Source organism: Microtus pennsylvanicus, chromosome 1 (genome assembly GCF_037038515.1).
Source record: "Microtus pennsylvanicus isolate mMicPen1 chromosome 1, mMicPen1.hap1, whole genome shotgun sequence".
NCBI lineage: Eukaryota > Metazoa > Chordata > Mammalia > Rodentia > Cricetidae > Microtus > Microtus pennsylvanicus.
Genome location: NC_134579.1, coordinates 69,771,972 through 69,793,711, shown reverse-complemented (window position 1 = coordinate 69,793,711; position 21,740 = coordinate 69,771,972). Strand labels below are relative to the sequence as shown.

Below are 21,740 nucleotides of genomic sequence, written 5' to 3'. Positions count from 1 at the left end.
AACTTTAGTGCAAACAATATTCGCTTTATTGATAATCAGTAAATCATTGAATTGCATGAGTGTCAGTGGTTGTAGACACAAATGGAAGAAATCTTCACTCTCAGTGTGTCAGTGACACAGGGACAGAGCGACACCTAGGCCTGTTTTATAACTCGGAGGATTAAGAGTGCCACACAGCTCAATACTTAGAGTATCAGAGAAACAAAGGCCACAGGTGTTGGAGTTCCTTGTTCAGAGTTCTGTTTCTAGAAACGTGCTCTTCTCCTGTTTATACCCCTGCTGGCTTGGGATGAAATGCCACAGTGGACCCTTTAATGTTGGGACACGAATATCAGAATCTTGGAACTCTACAGTGTCGTCTAATCCAAATCCAATCTAAGGCCGAAAGCAAAAACTTGACTATTAAAATACAAAGGTCAACCAAGTAGAATGTAAATCAATGATATGATGGTTTTGTTGTTGTTGTTGTTAGATAGAATCAGAAGGTGTGATTGATATGTTCTGGTATTTATTTTCCTAAGAATGACGTTTTGACAGATATGCCAGGGCAATATGTCCCCCTTTGGGGACAGACAAGAAGCGAACTGTAGTTGAATTTCATTTCCAGAGCACTGTGCTTTGATTTCCATTCATTGGCACCTAGGATCTGGTGTTTGCATTGTGACTAAGAGCAGTGGGTGGGGGGTTCCTATGAGAAATTCCACAGGGAATAAGTTAATGTTGGGTGCAAAAAGCTCACATGTCCTCTTTAAGGCTGTGTGAAATAAACTGGACCCTCCTAATGAGGTGGCCCCAAGAGACTGGATTTAATCCTCTGGCGTGACTGCTTTCACAAGTCTTTTCAGGAGCCTAAGCACCATAAAACACAACCACAAAAGCTTTCGCTCCAAAGAATGTGTGTGTCGGCTCATGTCAAGAGCTCTTAGCGTGGAACAATGAGCCTAAAGCCATAATCTAATAAGCAAACAGATAATCCAGTTCAGGTTTGTCTAGGTAATATAATGTCTCCATCAAGCTATTTCCTGTACCTTTAGCTCTATTCAGAGGGAAAGGGTTCTGCGTGGGAATGTGTGTGTTTTCTTAGCAGGAGGATATGGCTCCTGTGACTGCGGAGCTTGTTTTTCTCTTCTGGGTAAGTCTCGTTGCTCATGGTGGGAATTTTCCGTCTTGGTAATTTGGTATTTTCCTTGGGTTTTATTGTGAAGGCTGGAGATGTGTACACCTTCATTTCAGGTGCCGCGTTGCGTCATCCCTGCCAGCTCCCTTGCTGTTGGCCAGGTCAGCCAGGACCCGCCCGTCTTCATGCCTTTCTACCCACCAAAACTTTCTGTAACCACTGAGCATGAAGGCTAAACTGTGTGCATGAAGCCAGTTCAGGGATTCCTGGGGGAATTTCCCAAGGTCCAAAGTCCTCTTTATTCTCTTGAGACAGTTGAGGTGCTTGTGGGAAAGGATGGCTGGCGACAGGCAGGACTTCACTTTGGAGAAAATTACTGGAAGCTTATTTCCAGTATGGCCGTGAGGTCTGGGCATGCTGGGGTCAGTCGTTGGCCGTGCACATTACTGGTTGCTGTTTGTCTGATCTTGCCTGGAGAATTATGTTTTATGTATAACGTTCAGTGAGTGCCTCCATGCAGTTGAGCTAACTGCCCTGCCATAACATCAGGGGCTATTTTCTGGCTACTCCAGTTAAAAACAAGTCTGAGTCTCTTGGCTGTTAATTGACTGTCGTCTTTTGAGTCATGGAGTCATAAACCATCAGTGTTGAAAGGGTCTTTAAAAGCTATTAAGCAAGTTCCTCACACTTAAAGAGCTGTAATCTGCATTACAGGGTTCCTGTGAGTAGCCTTCTGGCCCCGACTTGAAAACGTGGCACTCCGCACTTTCTCAAGCCAGCTATTTTCTAGATCAGTTTCACTCTCAAGAGTCAGGACCTTAACAGATGCAGTTACGTTGTATCGACACACTATTGCCTGTGTTTCCCTGGAACTCTTTATAGTTTTTCCAAACAGACATTTAGTATTTCCAGCTATATCCTAACTGTAGCACAGGCTGATAACTCTGCATCTCCTAGCGTCAGGCGTGTGCCTGTCTGAAGAGATGAATTCAGTTACAGTGGCTTTTCACCATCTCACGTGTACTTCCTGGGTATAGTTCTGCCCATGGTTTGTTCCTTAGCCTCTGCTTAGAAGCCACAAAGTAACTCTCAGATCCTTGGCTTTGGTATGGACCATCCTCCTCTGGGGAAGCCTCAAAAAGTTTTTGGAAGCCTTTTCTTTTTAAGTCGATGGAGTGGGATAAAGAAAAGCAGCCCACAGGTAGAGTCAAGAATTGTCTTAGCTGAAAATTATAGAGACACAAAGAGAAGAACAATGTGGGATGGACAAAATAGAGTGTTTAAGTAATGTCTAAACTTAGAAAAGATCCTGAAATAGGAAAGATTTCTTAGGAAGTTCTGGGAGCTTCAGACACTCCATGCCCCAGCTGGAGGGCACTCACTCTGTACTAAGGAATTGTTCCTCTCTCATCTTCTCATACTTTGTGCCGACTCCTCCTTCATGGCACTCTCTGGCAGGTGGAATGGTTGGTTGGATGATGCCAGGTCCTGATCATTGCAACCTGTGAGTAGGTTCATGACATGACAAAGGGGAATTCATAAATGGGAATTTAAATGAGTTCACATGGCTAAGCAATCTGAGGGTGAGCCCAGAATTCACAGGAATTTCCTTAGAAGTCAGTGCAGGGCAGCAAAGAGGTGTTAGATGAGACTGTGAGAGAAAATACAAAGGGTGTTTGCTGGCTTTGAAGATAGAGGAAGGGAGCCATATTCCAAGGAAGGAGGGGCCACTTTTAGAAGCTGGGCATGGTGAGACAATAGGTTCTCTGCAGAAATTTTATAAAATAAAGCACTTTTGTAGATACTTTGATTTTAATCCCCTGGTATGCATGATAGACTTTTGTTCATAAAACAATAAGACTAGAAATTTCCATTAGCTTAAACACTAAAGTGGTAATTTGCTATAGAAACAATAGAAAACTACCAGAGGCCACATTACACCGAAATTGTTTGTTTGCTTACTTCTCCTTTTGGAAAAGGAATTTCTCAAGTTCTACTATGTCTTAAAACAGTATCTCAACACAACTCCGTCTGAAAGGGACATAGAATCCCCTGAGAGATCAGTCAGAACTAGTGTTTACCCAGTCTGTGTACAGAATGTCTGATATTTTGCTTTAAAAATAATTTTTTTTGACTTTTTGATAATAAGTGTACCCTTACTGAATCTAAATTTTCTCTCGTATAAAATGAGTTTGTGAACAAGATCAAGATCAGAAAACTTTTCTATAAGTCCTCCTAGTTGCCTTATATAGACTATAGGAGTATGTGGTATTTTCTTCTCTCAGTTTTGCCACTGGAATGAGAAAGTTGTCATACATAATAAGTAATTGAATGGTTGTGGCAGTGTTCCAATAAAGCTTTATTTGTAAAAGCAAAAATTTGGCATTTACCCATTTAGAAATTGTTTGTGAACCTTAGACTGTTGAACTTTCTTATTCTGTTCTAATTTCCTTCTAACCTGATTATTTGGTAGATTTATAATGTTGCCTAGTGCCTACTTCCACATTGTGGAACTATCAGTAGGACTTATATCCAGCCTCAACTGACAGGGCGAATCTTTTTGTCAGAAGCCCTGTAATATTTGCAGACGTAAGTGCCAGGAAGGGAACTGCTACCATGTCCTTGGCAAATGAACCTGGGACAAATGCTCTTAAGGAGGAGACACAGGGAACCCCTTGAATGCCAAGGCTGAGCTCACTGAACTTGAGACTCTGAGAACCGCAACTACTGTTGGAAGAGTATAAGGGTGCAATAAATCCATCGTGCTAAGGAATGGTAGACCTCTCAAGGCCGCTGGCCAAATGAAGTCAAAGGAAGGAAGGAATTCCTCACTCAGCTAAATTATGTCTTTGGGCTGGTGAAACAAGTCTGCTAAAATAGCAAGGTGCCTGCACTTTGGTGCCCAGAATGCGTCATCAGACGCTGCTGTTTGGAATTGTCTTCCATCACAGGACCTCTGGGATGAGTGAGGAAGGCGAAGTGAATGAAATGGAGGAGTACCTTCCTAGGGGCAAAACTTGTTGTTTTCCAGGGAATTTCCTAATTATTGATGTCTTCATTCTATCTTGACAATTGGATGATAAACATCTAGTGGATTTTGGACTTCCTATCAAGTTTCTACTGGATGCAGGACCTGACCATGTTTAGATATTGGGTATGGTTTATAGAGTAGCATGGGGCAAAAGATCCAACGTTCTTTGTGAACATTGGGTTGTGTATATTGGTCACCAGATTTAGTCTGTGTTTTGGTTTGGCTAATACATTTGATTTCGAGGGCAAATCTTTTCTTTTCTTGCTATTTGTCACATTTCTTTGTTATATCTTACAAACTGTTAAGAACAGTTTGTCCAGTAAAAAAAATGAATTGCCTGGTGATACCCAAGCCCAGGGGAATGCAGGGTTGGCTGGTACAGAAGAGTTTTGTGCTTTGGATATTTTGAGGAGAACCAAGCTATCAGCAGTGAGGTCTTCCTCTGGCTGTCTCTAGTTACACATTTCTTTTTCTTTTCTGTCTCTTCAACTCTGCCCTTGTGTCTATGGAACTAAAGGAAGTAAGGGCCATTCCTAGTAAGCTTAGCATATTTAATTATATTTTTTATATTTGAGTTTTTAAATAGTTGTGAAGAAAGGGTGATCATTAAGTTAATAAAAAAATCCCACCTCATAGTTAAACCTAATATATATTTGTATAGGACATTCAAGTTTTAAAGACAGCCCAACCCTAAGTAGTATCTAAGACATAAACTGTTATTCTTATTTTGCAAAGGAGTGTAGACTTAGAATCTCATGGTTTGCCCAAGTTTCCGAACCTCGTAAGTGATTTGCATGTGATCTACTCTCCAGTGAAGGGTTGATTGTGTTCTGTGTCTAAGTTTTCACATACTGGGCATGGGCGGGTAAGGGACCTCCTTTGGAAGAGCTGTCTCATGAGCTGGGCCTCTTGTTTAGTTTTCACTTTTTCTCTCTCTTTCTCTCATCCCCACCTTCTCCTTCTCCCTCTGGATAGGACATTGTGTTGCATTCTTATAAGAAAACAACACACAAGGAACGCTGGGTCAGGTCTCTTTAGAAAGTCTCATATGGGGAAAACACGGGTATGTAAACTTGATCTCAGGGAAAGCCCATGACTGCACACTCTTCAGGAGCAGTTCTGAACTCTCAGATGAGGCTTTTCATAGAGTCAAGCACCAGCATCCTCTCCCACACCTTACCCGTCCTCTCCCACACCTTACCCGCAGCCTTCTCCTCTTTTTGTCTTGTCTCTCTGCTCCCCTCCCACATTTCCACAGATTTTTAGACCAGTGTCTTTGCACTTTTTTTCAAGTTGTTTCTTTAAGGACTATCTTAGGTGGCTGAGATTCAACTTGGGGCAAGAGGGAAGAAGAAGAATGCATGTACACACTCAGCAAAAATTTTCAAGTCTTTTTGCTCTTAGTTGTATAAGTCATTGGAAGAGGTGCTGTTGGGATAGACTATGAAGCTCATATGTTAGCTGCTGTCAAGGACGGCACAGGGCAATGGGGTAAATGTCTTAATATTTTTCATATGGCACCCATGTTAAATGCTGTATGTGTATTGTAGAGAATTAGTCAGTGGAGAAAGTCTTTGGGATAGCTAAGGGTATCAATGTAGGATTGCGTAGTCTGCATATTCAGGAAAAATGTGGGCTTCTACATGAAAAACAAACAAATAAAGCCGAACAAAAGCCCTGCAGACTGGATGGTGCTGATAGGAAGGTGTGAATGAGCAGGTTCTTCGGGTCTGGAGTCAAAAAGACACAACTGTGCAGACCACCAGAGTGGCTGAGTAAAAAGGAGAAGCCATCCTCCTCAAGATGGCTGCAAATTTAAACACATCTAGGAAAATATTTAAGGAAGAAAATGTGTGAAATGTGCAAAGAAAATCATAAAACTTTAATGAAATAAACTCAATAAGGACTCACCAAAATGAAATATTATAGGCTTATAGATTGGAAAATTAATACTGTCAAAATGACTGTGGCAACTCAGTAGTCTTCAGTTCAGTATAATTCCCATCAAAGTACAAATGACAGTCTTAATAAACACAGAACAGAAGAACAGTCTAAAATTTATGTTTCACCACAAACATGCAAAACACTCTTATAGAATTACCAGAGTAGGAGGTGAACAGTCCCTCGCTTCAAAACTTTCTACCAAGCTACCAATAGGAAAAGTGATCCATAGACCAAGGAAACAGAGGAGAGAGCTCTCTGATGCATGTCACAATTCATGAAGAGCTTCTATTGGAGAAAAGACACTGTCTTCAGTAAGTGATGCCAAGAAAGTGATGTGTGTGTGCATGTGCGAGTGTGTGTATGTGTGTGTGTGTGTGTGTGCACGTGTGTTTGTGTGTGAGCCTGTGTGTGTGTGTGCAAGCACAGGAAACTAGATCTCCATTTCTCACTGTACATTAAAAAAAATCACATAAAATTGGGTCAGGGATCTAAATATGTAATTTAAAACTGTGAAACTACTAGAGAAAACATATGTGAAACAATTCAACACATTAGTGTAAGCAAAGTTTTTTCCTTAATAAAACCCCCAAGGCAAAGGCAATAAAAGTAAAACTGAAAAACTAAAACAAACTCAGAATCAAAGGCTGCACAACAAAGAACAGTCAATGAAGTGAAGAGCTAGACACCCAGAAAAATGAGAAAACACATTACAGCTGTTTATCTGGAAAGAGATCGATATTTAGAATTCATCACCACTCAAGAAAACGATAGGAATAACCCACTAAAAACATATAAAATGACTAAATATTTCTCAAGAAGATGAGCAAATGGAGTATTTTTTCACGTCACTCACCACAAGGGAAATGCAAATCAAAACAGCAATGTGTAATCACGTCACCTATTGAAGTGGCTATTACAGATGAGCAGTGATGGACGGTGGTGAGAATATGGCTGAACGTATGCTATGCATAGTGTTGCTGGGAGTGCAAGTTGGTACGCCCGCTGAGGAAGACCATGTTCTGATTTCCTTAAACTAAAGAATGACCCACAGATCTCCTTAGTGACTATATCACCAAAGATAATGAAATCTCTAGATCAGGGAGGTATCTCTGCTCTTATTAAACAGTATCTGAGATACAGATTCCAGCAGGAGTCTGCCAGTGAATGAAAGAATGCATGAATAGTTATATAACGAATGAAACCCCATCTTTTACAGCAATATGATTAGAAATTATACTCAGCAAAGAGATACAAGAAGGCAAATACACGTTCTTGGTCATTTGTAACAACTAAAATAAATTAGTCTCAAAGAAGAAGACTGCGGGATGAGGTCACTAGAGAACTGGAAGGGTCCCATGAAAGGGAAAGCTGATGGGTAAGGCTCACCGAAGTTTAGCAATACTTTCCAGCATTAGTGTCTACAGTGATCTCTGATGGATTCCAAAATAATTAGGTTCAGAAGTTCTCAGCACAAAAGAATGGTTCAGGTTTGAGGAGGTGGAGTTGATAACGCCCCTGATCTGTTCACTTACATTGATATGCACATGTATGGTTATTGTGTACCTATGAACATACACTGACATGGCTCAACCTACAGAAGTGTGCATGGAACTTCTGACATCCAGAGAAACTGTTCACACCTAAAAGATGCTAACTGACCAGTGTATTTGGGTGCTGGACCATACCCACTGAGCTTGTCAGTTCCCCTCTATTCTTAAAGAGTCTTCATGTAGCTACGAAATTCCTTCTATCCAGAATGTGATCTTGTCAAATCTTGGGGAACCCCATACAAGGCTTCTCACAGACTTCTACTTACTATTTCCCCAAACCCTACCCTGATTGCCACAGGATCTGTCTGCCCCAAGTCTGAGGACTTGTGTCTACACTGTCCATTCTCTGCATTGGAGGATATGTTTTCCCTTTTGCCAGCACCAGCTGGTTTTTCTTACTATGGTTTTGTTCCAAGTTGTGAAATCTGGAAGTAGATCCTTCTTCTTTAGGACTGTTTTGGTGATGCTTTAAGGGCATCATCGGGAGACTCTGTTTTGGCTAGTATAGATGTTACTTTGGAAAGTCCTAGCTCGGGAAGAATGGAACCATTTGGACCATTTCTTTAGTCTAAATATGAGGTAACTATGCATTAAATATAATATTTACATGGCAGTAGAGATGAAGAATAGTAAATAAATTAAAAAAAAAACATCAAAGATAACTTAATATGGTTCCCCTTGCATTCAGATCGGATGGCTGGGACAAAAACAATTAGGCATTTTTCAGGCTTTGTGATGTGGAGAAACTGAGATAAAATGAACAGAAAAATAGAATGAGGTCAGCCGGTCTGTGGCCAGCGTTTCTAAGTCAGATTTTGAGTACCGGGCTAGAGATTTAGTCATTGATGCTCAGCTGATACAGTGATCAGAAACATGGAACGGGAGCAGCGAATCTGCAGTGCTTGTCAATGGCATGCACATTTAGAGTTTCTTCTTTGTGGTGCACATTTATTGTTACCATGGTGGCAGTGAGGCAGTCAGAGGAAAATGGCTGGGGAGAGTGGAGAAAGTGACCCGGTTGAAGACAGTTTGGGGGAACCTTCTGCAGTTTAGTGTGGCTCAGAGAAATGGTGCTAGGTGGTTGTTGACATGTGTTTGATTTTTGAAGTGACTGTTCTTACTAGGGTTGGAAATCCTCTGCCTTCATCTCCCAGCGACTAATGTTCCTGTTCTCCAGCTGAGAGAGACTAATTCACCATCTTGTGTTGTAAACACTCACTCATTTTAACTGATTACACCTCCAATGATTCTCAAATCACTAAAATTACTAATTGCTATTCCTTACACATCAAAGAGTGAATCCTGAATAATTAACCCCAAATAAAATTAGATGAATTGGCCCTTTTAATTAGAGTCCCCGCTGCTGTTTGTTCTGAGCTTCCTTTCTTACTGCTAAGAGACTTTTAGAATGATTAAAACTGTTTAAGACTTAAACAGCCAGTGACCTTTTAATACAATATAAATCCATGGAAGCAATATTTCAGCTAGCAGGTGGTGAAGTAAATTTTTAGAGCAAGTACCTGTCAGCTCCAGTATTCCTGTGGGGGGAAATGCATGCCAAAAAAACAACCACCTTGAAATGAAATGAGTGTCTCTATTTGATTATTTTTATAGCATTTATGCATTTGCTAAGCTTCAGCCTTGATGAAATAAATGGCAGGGTTGAAGGAGAGTGAGTAATGGTTGGCATCATTTTATATAAATAGTAACAAGAGTTTCTCAGCAAGAACTTGAAGTGCATAAAAGATGAAGACTGGAGAAGCTGCAGAAGGCTCCTAGTCCTGTGGCCATTCATGTCTGCATTTTCCTGAAACAGGGGAAGGAACAATGGAGACATGGTGATTACTGGGATTTCTGCTCCTATGGTTAAGGAGCTTGAATTACCAGCCTACCCATGTTGTAAACAGCGTTTAGGCTGCTTTGGGTTGAAGTCCTACTCCAAGTTCCTACCGTCTACTGGGGACTCCCTCCAGTGGTCTTCAGCTCTTAGGAGTTGTAAGAAGGGTCTGTTCTTCACATTTCCCCCAGAAATCTCAGTTCCTCACCCCAAATCTGCCATGGACCATTTTAAATATGGGCTTTGAGCTCAGGAGAGTTTGGGTCGGATATGTAGTCTACACTATTTGGCTCTTCACCATACTGGCACCAAAATTCTCCATCTAATCGCTTGAAATGATTCGGTTATTCAGTCTTTATAATTTAAATTTTCTTAACAGTTCAATTTTTATCATTTGAAAGTGAATTTTAGCATGCTATTCTGAAACAATTGCAGACCTTAGAAACATTCAAAAACTTGTGTCAAGGATACTTTATTACTTAGTTTACCCAAATATTTGCACCTTATGTAGTCAGCATAAACCTACCTACAGCAAGTAATTATCATATACAAATTAATAACAAGTAGAACTTACTCAGACTTCGTCACTTTCTATCCTGATATGCATTTTTTTTAGTCTCAATTCTGTTGAGAATTGGGTTTCACTTATTATTTCTTTTCCATTTGTGACCTCTGAGTGTCATTCATGTTGATCAACGATGCTTAAGTGGGAATACATAACAGAATCTCTAGGATGCTTTGCAAAATACCTGTGTTTGGCTTCACAATACAAAGATTCCAGTTTAAGAATTCTAGACTGGTGCCTTCTTGTTCCTGTGGTAGGTGGAAATATAGGGGAGATTCCAATGCTTATTACTTCATTAATGCATTCCTATTCTTAGAACCAAACCAATAATATATGCTTATGTGTGTTAGCTTTCTATCGCTTTGCTAAAACGTCATGATTAAAAGCACCTTGGGAAAGAAATGGTTGATATTCAGGAGGATGCCTATATGTTGTTCTTTGGGTTCACCTTCTTATTTAGCTTCTCTAGGATCACGAATTATAGGCTCAATGTCCTTTATTTATGGCTAGAAACCAAATATGAGTGAGTACATCCCATGTTCCTCTTTTTGGGTCTGGCTTACCTCACTCAGGATAGTGTTTTCTATTTCCATCCATTTGCATGCAAAATTCAAGAAATCATTGTTTTTTACTGCTGAGTAGTACTCTAATGTGTATATATTCCATACTTTCTTCATCCATTCTTCCATTGAAGGGCATCTAGGTTGTTTCCAGGTTCTGGCTATTACAAACAATGCTGCTATGAACATAGTAGAGCATATACTTTTGTTGTATGATAGGTCATCTCTTGGGTATATTCCCAAGAGTGGTATTGCTGGGTCCATGGGTAGGTTGATCCCGAATTTCCTGAGAAACCGCTACACTGCTTTCCAAAGTGGTTGCACAAGTTTGCATTCCCACCAGCAATGGATGAGTGTACCCCTTTTCTCCACAACCTCTCCAGCAAAGGCTATCATTGGTTTAACCTTCGTCAGGCGATGAAAGGAGACAGGGACAGAGACCCACATTGGAGCACCGGACTGAAATCTCAAGGTCCAAATCAGGAGCAGAAGGAGAGAGAGCACCAACAAGGAACTCAGGACCACGAGGGGTGCACCCACACACTGAGACAATGGGAATGTTCTATCGAGAACTCACCAAGGCCAGCTGGCCTGGGTCAGAAAAAGCATGGGATAAAACCAGACTTGCTGAACATAGCGGACAATGAGGACTACTGAGAACTCAATAACAATGGCAATGGGTTTTTGTACTGGCTTTGTGGGAGCAGTTTGGATGCTCACCTTAACTAGACCTGGATGGAGGTGGGTGGTCCTTGGACTTCCCACAGGGCAGGGAACCCTGATTGCTCTTTGGGCTGATGAGGGAGGGGGACTTGATTGGGGGAGGGGGAGGGAAATGGAAGGTGGTGGCGGGGAGGAGGCAGAAATCTTTAATAAAGAAAGAAAGAACAGAAAAGAAAGAAGGAAGGAAAGAAAGAAAGAAAGAAAGAAAGAAAGAAAGAAAGAAAGAAAGAAAGAAAGAAATGGTTGCTTCATCTTATACCTCTACAACAAAGTCCATCACTGAAGGGAGTCTGGGCAAGAACTCAAGCAGGGAAGGAACCTCGAGGCGGATCGAATGCAGAGGCCATGTGGGAATGCTGTTTACTGCCTTATTCCTCCTGGTTCTCTCGGTTGCTTTCTTAAATATCCCATGACAACCATCAGCATGGCCCATGGACTAAATTCATGAATTAAGAAATTGCTCTGCAGATATTCCTATTGGCCAATTCTGTGGACACGCTCCCCCCAATAGACTTCCCTTCTTCCCCGGATATTCTGGCTTTTCTGTCAGGCTGGCCAAAAAAAAAAAACAACAACAAGCACAACATGCAAACAAAGATACATCTGAGTGAAGTGTGATAAGGAGAAAAGGGAAGAAAAGAAGCTAAATATTAGAGGAGGAGAAGGGGAAGAGACTGAATGCAGGCAAGTAACAGGAGTTGTTGCAAAGGGGGACATAAAGCGGATTTCCTGGTTCTAACTCTCTCATGGGCTTGTCATTTTTGGTGGTAGATAAGTACAGGAAGAGAGGGCCACTTGTCGGTTCCTGGGCGCCCAGCTAGCTTAGACCTGAAATAACCACGCAGGAATTGTATTAATTAAATCACTGCTTGGCCCATTAGCTCTAGCTTCTTATTGGCTAATTCTTACATATTCATTTAACCCATTTCTATTAATTTGTGTATTACCACATGGCAATGGCTTACTGGCTAAAATTTTAGCACGTCTATCTCCGGTAGCGGGTCCATGGCATCTCCCTAACTCTGCCTTCTTCCTCCCATGCTATAGGCAAAACCAGTTTTCTTTAGTCATTAACCAGTAAAATTAACACATAAACAGAAGGACCTCCTACACCGGATAAGTGTATAAAATATGTTCAGTAGCAAAAGTATAAAATCTCGTATGGAGCTCCACCACTTCCACTTTGCATGCCTGCTCTAACAGCATAAAACTTCATTGAACTGTATAGTGTGGGGCTGGTAAATCTTGATGTGTGTGTGTGGGGGGGATTGCTATTCTTTATACAGTAAAGTTTAAAATAAAAAAGCAAATAATAATATATAAAAGTCAGATTTTTTTTTTCTATAGCCCTAGCAGTGGTGTTTGGGAATTGTATTTCACCTCTATTCCCTGTTCCATCACAGTTTCAACCTTACAGAATGAGGCTCTTTTCCCAGAAATTCTTGGGGGATTTGTAGAACTTTCTGGAGACCTACTGATTATAGATTTCGTGAACGTCTATTCTCAGATCTTTGGTCAGGGAAGAAAAATCCAGTGCAATGAAGATAGTTGCAACCCTCCTGGATGCTGAAATACCCCCAGACCAGATGGTAATTTAGGGTTCAGGACTCGGTCATTACACTTGGCAGACTCTCAGTAATTTAAGGTGTAAACAATCAGGAAGACATAAATTAACAACAGCAACAGCAGCAGCAAAACAAAACTTGACAGGTCCTTTGAGACTGGCATCGTTTCCTGCCTGACTGCCATGGCCATAGAAGACCTCTCATCCCTGATACTAGTCTCATAGGTAGAAGTTGTGCTGTATCTTCCATAAATAATTAGAAAGGACCAAACTTGTATATAGCAAAAATATATGTGTTCACTCACAGTTCATTTGAGTTTATATTTTTTCTGCTCTCTGTATTTTTTCCTTTTTTATTATTTATTTATTAAAGATTTCTGCCTCCTCCCCACCACCGCTTCCCATTTCCCTCCCCCAATCAAGTCCCCCTCCCTCATCAGCCCAAAGAGCAGTCAGGGTTCCCTGCCCTGTGGGAAGTCCAAGGACCTCCCACTTCCTTCCAGGTCTAGTCAGGTGAGCATCCAAACTGCCTAGGCTCCCACAAAGCCAGTACATGCAGTAGGATCTAAACCCAGTGCCATTGTTCTTGAGTTCTCAGTAGTCCTCATTGTCTGCTATGTTCAGCAAGTCCGGTTTTATCCCATGCTTTTTCAGACCCAGTCCAGCTGGCCTTCGTGAGTTCCCGATAGAACATCCCATTAATATATGTTTACTAATATCTACATGCAGCTTAGAAAACACATTGTCAGTAAGTAGTAATAATCTGATGATAAATTATTCAAAAAAAAAAAAACCAGGAAGCCATCTTTAGCTATCTCCTACCTAGTCTAGTAGGGAAAACAAATAGACAGGCAGTTAATCTACAATCAGAATTTGTACTGTGGTGGTTCTCAGTACATTGTCATTAGTGATGCTCATTCACAGTCGGAATCAACAGAGGCCAAATGTTTTCAGTTACCCAATGCATTGTGTTGAGAAAACACACCCCCTCAGACACTGTGGCTGCCTTCAACAGGAAGGGAACCTTCTGTATTGGATGGGTACTCCAGGGGATGACCTGTCTCTAATGGGATGAGATAATCTGGGGAGACTCTTTCAGCACGCCAGTATTCACTGTCAGCTTCTTTTCTGAGTTGTAAATTAAGATTTTTTTCTCCTTTTTTGACTTTGAGTTGATCTTTTCCCATATGATGACGTCTAAATTTTTTTTTCAGTTGTCTTCACGCTGAGAATTTTACATTCTAGTATTGAATCTGAGGGTGTCTCACTAACTGCTAGAAGACCCACACATCAAGGTTAACCCATTGTCCTGCTTATTTCTATTGCCCATATTTGAAAGTCAAAATATATATGGACGTGGTTTGTTGTTTGGATAGCAATTACTATGCTTTTGTCAGACAAGTGGCACCCTACAAATTGAGCCGTGCCTTTGGTCAAGTCCATCTTTCTGAACCAAGTCCTCCTTCGCTTTTCGTGTTATGTGAAATCCATTCCGTGTTTTCAACTGAGAAAATGATTTTTCTTTTTCAGCAAATTGAAACTGCCATGTGATAGAGAAGTATAATATGATCAGTTAGAAACAGCACACTGATGGTCGCCGCTGCACAGAGAATTTATCTGGAATTTAAACAAGAGGATTGTTGAAGACAGTGAAGTCCCAGAAATTCGGTATTAGCTAAATATGGAGTGAGACGGTCCAATTTGAAAGTGGAGAGACGTCATCCTCTTGAAAGATAATAAGTCTTCTTGCTTTTAATTTGAGAATCTCAAAGAGCATTTCGAGCTAAGTTATTTAGAAAGATGACAGCACATTAAATTTTAGCTTGGGTAAATATAGTGATGCATTAAAATTACACTCTGAGTCTGAGTAGATTCTGCGATTCATTTCAAAGTATCTTTCTTCTGATTGTGAAAAAATGCAAGGATACAATTCATATTTATTGTATGGAATTAACTTAGAAGGAGAAGGGTACAAAACAACATTTGTTTTGCTGTAAGCTCCGGCCAACCTCTATTTCCATAGAGCCGGGTAGAAAGGCAGCTCCGTGCTGGCAGCCCTCTGCGGAGCCTGCCCGTCTCTTCCACTTGGTAATGTACTTGTTCCTCCTATCCTGCCCCCAGATATTCCGTGACTCACTCCCTTACTCCATTTAAGTTTTTCCCCAAATGCCACTTTGGTGAGGCATTTCTCAATCCTGTTCTTTAAAGCTGCAGCATCCCACCATCGTCCTACCAACTCCCCTTCCGACTCTGTGTTTCTTCAGTATGTTCCTTGCCACGTGACAGCCAGCTCATATTCGCTGTTGGTTTCTTAATCATCCCTCCTTTTCCTGAGACATTGTAAGTTCTCTGGCGGCAACATCTTTTGTGTGTTTTACTTGTCTGTACCTACACACTCTAGGGTCTAGTACCGTGGTTCTCAACCTGAGGATCAGATGACCCTTTCTTGGGGTCTCATAGCAGATATCTTGCATAGCAGATATTAACATTGCAGGTTATAACAGTAGTAAAATTACAGTTATGAAGTAGCAACGCAAATAATCTTACGGTTGGAGGTCAGCACTACATAAGGAGCGATATGAAAGGGTCGCAGCATTTTAGGAGGGTTGAGCACCACTGGTTTAGAGTAATACCTGGTGCACAGAGGGCAGAGTGGGTGGATAGATGACAGAAGCGGGTGGGCACCAGCAGCCTGGTGGCTCTCCTGCTTTCCCGTGCACAATGCTGCAGTTTCTTTGTGGGCTGGACTGTACTGATGAGCATTGTGATGGCTTTCTCTATATTGCATCATGTGGAAGATGCAGACTCTGCTTCGTTGCATGCCTTTTTAATGTTACTTTGTCGCAGGATGAATTATTGAATGTGGATATTCCCAAATTAAGGCCTGTAAATATGATTAAGGACTCGTTACCCTTTGCAATGTACTCTAAAGGGATGTTTTAGCTGATATTACTTCTGTTCCTGCTAGGAGCACATACGGCTTTTACATGCTCATCTGTATTTTTATGCTTACATATATGATATTTCTAATTGCAGGGTGGTAGTTATAGAAGCTTATGCAATCATGTCAGATGTAAACTTTTGATACATGCATATGTGAAAGTAGGCACAAAACAGGGTAATTAGCATATTTCTCACGGAAGACATGTTTTCCATTAGTAATTTTAACGTTAGTATTTTCCTTAAAACAATTTTTTTCTGTTAGAGAATTAAGTACCATCAGAGTTAGTAATTTATTTAGTTAACCAGAAGAAAAGGAGGATGGAAAAAGGATCGAGGATTAGTGTTCCAGTGTCTTGTTGTGTATCTCCAGGAGCCCCAATGTGAGGTTGTCCAGGTGACAACTAAAAGCACCTTAGTCGGTGTTGCATCTCTTCTTATCCACAGTGGAGGCTTCCTCCCTGGGGGAGGTATTGTTGCTGATTCTTTGATGATGAACATGGACAACCAGGACTGCTCATGATTTATGTTGATAGTGAGCACTGCCCCAGCTAGTTTTCAAAAGAGCTGTACACTGGGAAAGCAGGAATCCAGACACTAAGTAATAAGGGCACTGAGGGAGGCTCCGTCTTTCTATGGGACTCTGGGTGTACTTGGGTGATGTACAGACTTCTCTTCCTACCTTCTCTCCGCTTAAGTCATTGCTGGAGCCACCACACTCACTGAGCTCCGATTGCTATGCTGTGTTCTGCTCTTTGGAGTTGTCTTTGTTGTTCCTTGGACCCAGAAAACAGACACTGAAGCAAGAGGTTCAAGAAAGCACTCCCAGGAATGCTTTCTAGGACTGAGATTCATGGAACACAGCGGTCCACATAGGGAGCTGAGTGAGGAGGGCCACAAGTTCGAGCTCACCCATAGAGACCATGTCACAAAGAAGAGGAAGGGAGAGAAGGAGGACGGATATTCTCATAGGAGTGTCTGGATCCATGAGTTTGGCAACTTCCCCTTGTCAGAGGATAGCCAACCTCTGGGGGAAGCATGTGAAAAGGCTTCATCTCCAGGAGAAGACATAGGTTCATATTTTTGGTTATGACAGGAGTCCACAGGTTGAGAAGACAGAGACAGTGATTCCTTGAATGAGACAAGCCCTCGGTTTTTTCTCTTGACCTGCCACGTCACAGCTCTTTCAGATGGTTTTCAAAGCACTGCTCAGCTCACCATTTGGTAATGACCTAAGTTCTGCATACCCATGGGGTTCCCGGGTCCGTGCCTACCCACAGTCTCTCTCCCTCTGCCCTCAGTTGGATGTGGAAACACGGTCACTGTGGCAGTCAAAGGTTCTCCCCGTCTCTTCAGGGATGGCGGGATCCAAACTTGAAACACAAACATAGGAGTCCTTACAAGGAAAGGACAAGGAGCTGGGTGCCCCTTTTCCCAGTGTGAAGCAAGAGGAATAAACCTAAGTGATTATGGCTCAGCTTGAGACAGCTTGTCATTGTCATGGTTCTCCCCGAGAATACATATCGTGTGTGCTTAGCATGTTTGTACACTGAGCATGCTTGTCTACTGGCTGCTCATCTACACATCAGAATTGTCATCATTCTTGGAGTGATTTCAAAAGTTGTCCAGGTTCTTTCCGGATACTGCAGCCCATTCACCCCTTCTCAGTGCATCCCCTGCCTCCAGAGTGTTTCTCTTCCCAGTGCCCCACCCTTTCCCCTATTAGCATGACATTTGCTAGTTCTTATTTCTGATTCTAAAATGTGAGTCTCAGCATAGGATATACAAACCGACCGTTAAATGGTTGGACTTGCAGAACTAAAACCTTGGTGGGAGTTAATAATTGATGATTGAAAGGTTATCAGCTGGCTTTTAAAAACCTACATGATCTTGCTAAGGATTAGGAACTTGGTTGTTTTTACATTATTTTTCTTTTTAAAAAAAATCAGTTTTCTGTCCATGTAATCCTTCCAGGGTTATCTCCAGCCTGTTTACCTCTATATTTCATTTTTATAGAGAAATGGGGTGAGGAGAAGTGTCCATAAAAGGGATCTCAGAGACAGAGTACTGTACCTTTATTTTCTAATTAATTTCTACAACCTTTTGTTCTGCTCATGTGCCTTTTATTCTCCCTGTATGATAGGAATGCCAGGAACGCTGTCGGCTTTAATAGTGTATGGTGACTGTCACACAGAATCTCATGAATCAGAAGGTTCTCAGAATATTGCTTTAAGGAGGTCAGAAGACAGGCCCGGAGAGAACACTAGAATCTAAATTTAGGATGGGAATAACCTAGTCATGGCTTCATCATGTAAAACCTTGTACACAGTTTTCTCCTTCATGCTGATATAAGGTAGAACTTCACGAGGTGTCCAGCCACACCAGACTTTCTCAGTTCTTGCTGCAAGTTGAGTCCCCTAGGCTTTAAAGAAACATTGGCGCCTCTCATTTTGTCCAATCCCAAGGATGCTCCCTGAATCAAATCCATATGAGAGAGTTTGGACACCCCTAGTTTTAGGTGTCTTTCTTAGAGATTCCAGTTGTGGCCAATGGATGGGAACTGTTAGAGGTTTTAAAGTTGTAACTCTAACAGGATAAGAACATGTTTAGAAAGTTGTTTCTCAGCTGGGTGGTGGTGGCGCACACCTTTAATCCCAGCACTCAGGAGGCAGAGGCAGGCGGATCTCTGTGAGTTCAAGGCCAGCCTGGTCTATAAGAGATAGATCTAGGACAGGCACCAAAGCTACACAGAGAAATCCTATCTCAGAAAAACAAAAAACAAAAAAATGGAAGGAAAGAAAGAGAAAAAGAAAGTAAAGTGTTTCTCAAGAGAGAGTCAGAGATACAGGCAGATCTTACATGGCAGAAGTTTTGGAGCCTTTCCAGTCCTGTGGTTCTTATGCACGTATAGAATGCTCTCTGGAAAATTCAGTGAAACTTCAAGTATGGTCCAAGAAGAACTGGGGCCACTGGAATTGCCTGGGCTTTTTAGAAAAGCAAATCATTGGTGCCCCTCCCCCTGACACACAGAGCCGCTCAGTCGTTGTCTGTGGGAGTGCAGGCCAGCAGTCTGCATCTTCCAGTACCTCTTAGAGGCTCTGATGAACTGTGAAGTGAGGTATGAAAATCAACCAATCCACTGACAGCTGCCTAAGGGACAGCCCATTAGACTGAATGGGGTGGCTCAAGGGACAGTGTCTCAGCTGCTGAGTGTGGCAGAGTTAGGCCTGGCTGCTCTTAGCTGTCCCTCCCACTATAGCACTCTTGGTGTTAAAGACATAGGAGTCCAGGTGTTTCAAAGCCCCATTGACTCTCTATCCTTCACAGGTCTCCTCTCTCTAGTCCTAGACTGACTTTCCATCCAGGTATCCATGTTGTGACACTTTGGTATTATCTAGAAATCTGGTTCTGAAGCCTGCTTCCTGTACCTCACCAATTGTTCAAAAGCTGAAATGCAAGGAACAGCCACTTACATGTAAAGAAAACTTCTAAGTGGAGCATCGAAACTGCATTTTTAAAGGAACAACAAAAATGCTTTTTCAAATGGCTAAAAAATAATAAGCCAACCCTGGTTTCCGATTTCCTAAATAAATTCATTTTAAAACCCTTTTAAATATTTCATAACATGTCATACAGCTTTGGATGTTTGCCTCAGACATCAGTAGACACACATAATTTTTCCATGTGCATTCTTGCTGGCTGAAGAGGTTGGGGACATTCTTGTCTCTTAAGTGTATTGTACTTAGATATCTGAACTATCTACTTTGTGGTCAAGTGTCCGCTCATCTGCTCTCTGGTTCCTTGTCTGCATGGTGAAAGCTAGACTCCTTCTGGGTGTGACTCACCTAGCTGTTTAGCACCCAGCTATTTTGTCTTACCTCTCCTGTTTGGATTCCGATGGTTTTTGCTATGCAGTAGTTGACTTTGTTCATGTTGTAGCTTACGTGACTTGTATGCTGATATTCTTTTGCTACCTACAGTGAGTCTGTTGTCCACGTCGTACAGGTGAAGGTAATGATAACGCAGCCTTCCTTTGTCCTACCTATACACAAGCTTTATTTTAGCTAACTTCCCAAAGTTTGTCTTCCTCATAAATTGAACTTCTTGTTATTTTTACATATCAAAATTTTGTCTTCCTCTGCTTGGTTAGGATTTTATTAATGCCAGTTATCAAGTCTTTTATTTCAGTGCCCCTAGTCCCCACCTCAAGCACACCCCTTGCCTTTGCTTAATGTCCTTGACCTCTCTACACTTAACTTTTATGCCATTTTGTAATATCAAATTTGGCCTTTTCTCCTATGATGGCTAAGGCTATTAATTAAATCCATGTTAGCTAAGTAAGGTAAGTTTTTTATATAAGGCAAATACTCGGTCTAAACCAGTTACAGTACATTGTCAGCAGATGTATCTTTTAAACGGTACTATGAAATGGCATCCCTCTTAACATCACATATGTAGCCGGGAGGTGGTGGCGCATGCCTTTAATCCCAGTACTCAGGTAGCAGAGGCAGGCGGATCTCTGTGAGTTCGAGACCAGCCTGGTCTACAAGATCTAGTTCCAGGACAGGCTCCAAAACCACAGAGAAACCCTGTCTAGAAAAACCAAAAAAAAAAAAAAAAAAAAAAAAGAAAAGAAAAGAAAAAAAAAGAAAAGAAAAGAAAAAAATCACATATGTATTTCCTTTCTCTAGGTGATTTTCCCCCACCTCCACCTCCACCTTTGGATGACCCTGGTACCATTCCTCCTGGCCCTGGACACTTCCCTCCTCCTCCACCACTGGATGAAGGTGCTTTCAAAGTGCAGGTAAGAGCAGAGGGAGATGTCAGGTTGATAAGACATGCTAGGGTGTCTGTGATGTCACCAATGGTTTCTGTGTCATGAGCATTTACCTCCGGTCTATCCAGAGCTTTACACCTTGCAAGGAGTTAACATACTTGAATGCAAAATGCCCAAGTCACACTTCTCAGAGTTCTTCTGGCTTACACTCTGAAGCCAAAGAAAACTTTTACATATTAATTTCATTTTCAAACCTAAGGTGATTTTTTTTAAAGAAATGTGTTTGAGAAGTTTACACTTTTTTTTTTGGCACGAACCCAGGCCTTTAAAATTTATCTTTTCTCTCTGTCCTTAAGCTATGTATTCTATATAAGTAAGTGAAATTTTAAGGATCTGCTTATTCATTGTGGACTCTCACTGGCAGCTACATTGTTTTCATGAAAGCAGTAGGGCCGTTTGTTTTAGATTTTCGAAGATGAATATTATAGATGCATATCAGTGATGTATGAGTTTTGTGCTCAGGAGAGTACAGGTTACGAAGTAACTAACTCCAGCTAGATGTTGAGTGACAAGAAAAACATTTTTGCTCTGACCAAAAGTGACTTGTGACCAGCAGCCCCACGTAAGCTTGAAGACATCATGTCAACACAGAAAAATTATAAGATTATTAAGATTGCCATTCTCAGATAAGGTGATGTTAACGTAGATATCTGAAGATAATGATACAGAATTTGTCTTAGAGAAATCCTGGCTTTGCAGATGAGATGTCATGGTGTCTGGTGTTTGCTTGTGCACAGTCAAGCATCAGAAACCTACGAGTTACAACACAGGGACACTGTGTTAATGTTGACTGTTGCGTGGCTTGTTCTGATACTTAGTGTGCTCGCGTATGTGTGTCTGCAGTGGCCCCCAGGGAATGGGATGGAAGGGAAGCTGTAAGGAAGAACTGTCTAGGGTCTAATCTGTTGTCCTTTCTTTTGAAGTTTAGGTTGGGAGAGCAAAGCAGAAATTATTCAGTTCTTTCCAAATAGTCTTCGTTCCAGTGTAGATATTATCTGAGCACTGGAGATCTGAGGGCACGAAAGGCAAGACTCATTTGGAAGCTGTGGGCCTTGCAAGTAAACGGAGTACA

At 41.5% G+C, this 21,740-nt stretch overlaps 1 protein-coding gene across 3 annotated transcripts in view; it reads left to right on the top strand.

Moving 5' to 3' along the window:
* Lpp (LIM domain containing preferred translocation partner in lipoma) overlaps nt 1-21,740 on the top strand; it is a 606,896-nt gene that overhangs the window by 267,595 nt on the left and 317,561 nt on the right. For all 3 annotated transcript variants that reach the window (XM_075967686.1, XM_075967672.1, XM_075967680.1), the window contains one exon: nt 20,523-20,635. In XM_075967686.1, coding sequence (XP_075823801.1) covers nt 20,523-20,635 — 113 coding nt within the window. The remainder of the gene's footprint in view (nt 1-20,522; nt 20,636-21,740) is intronic.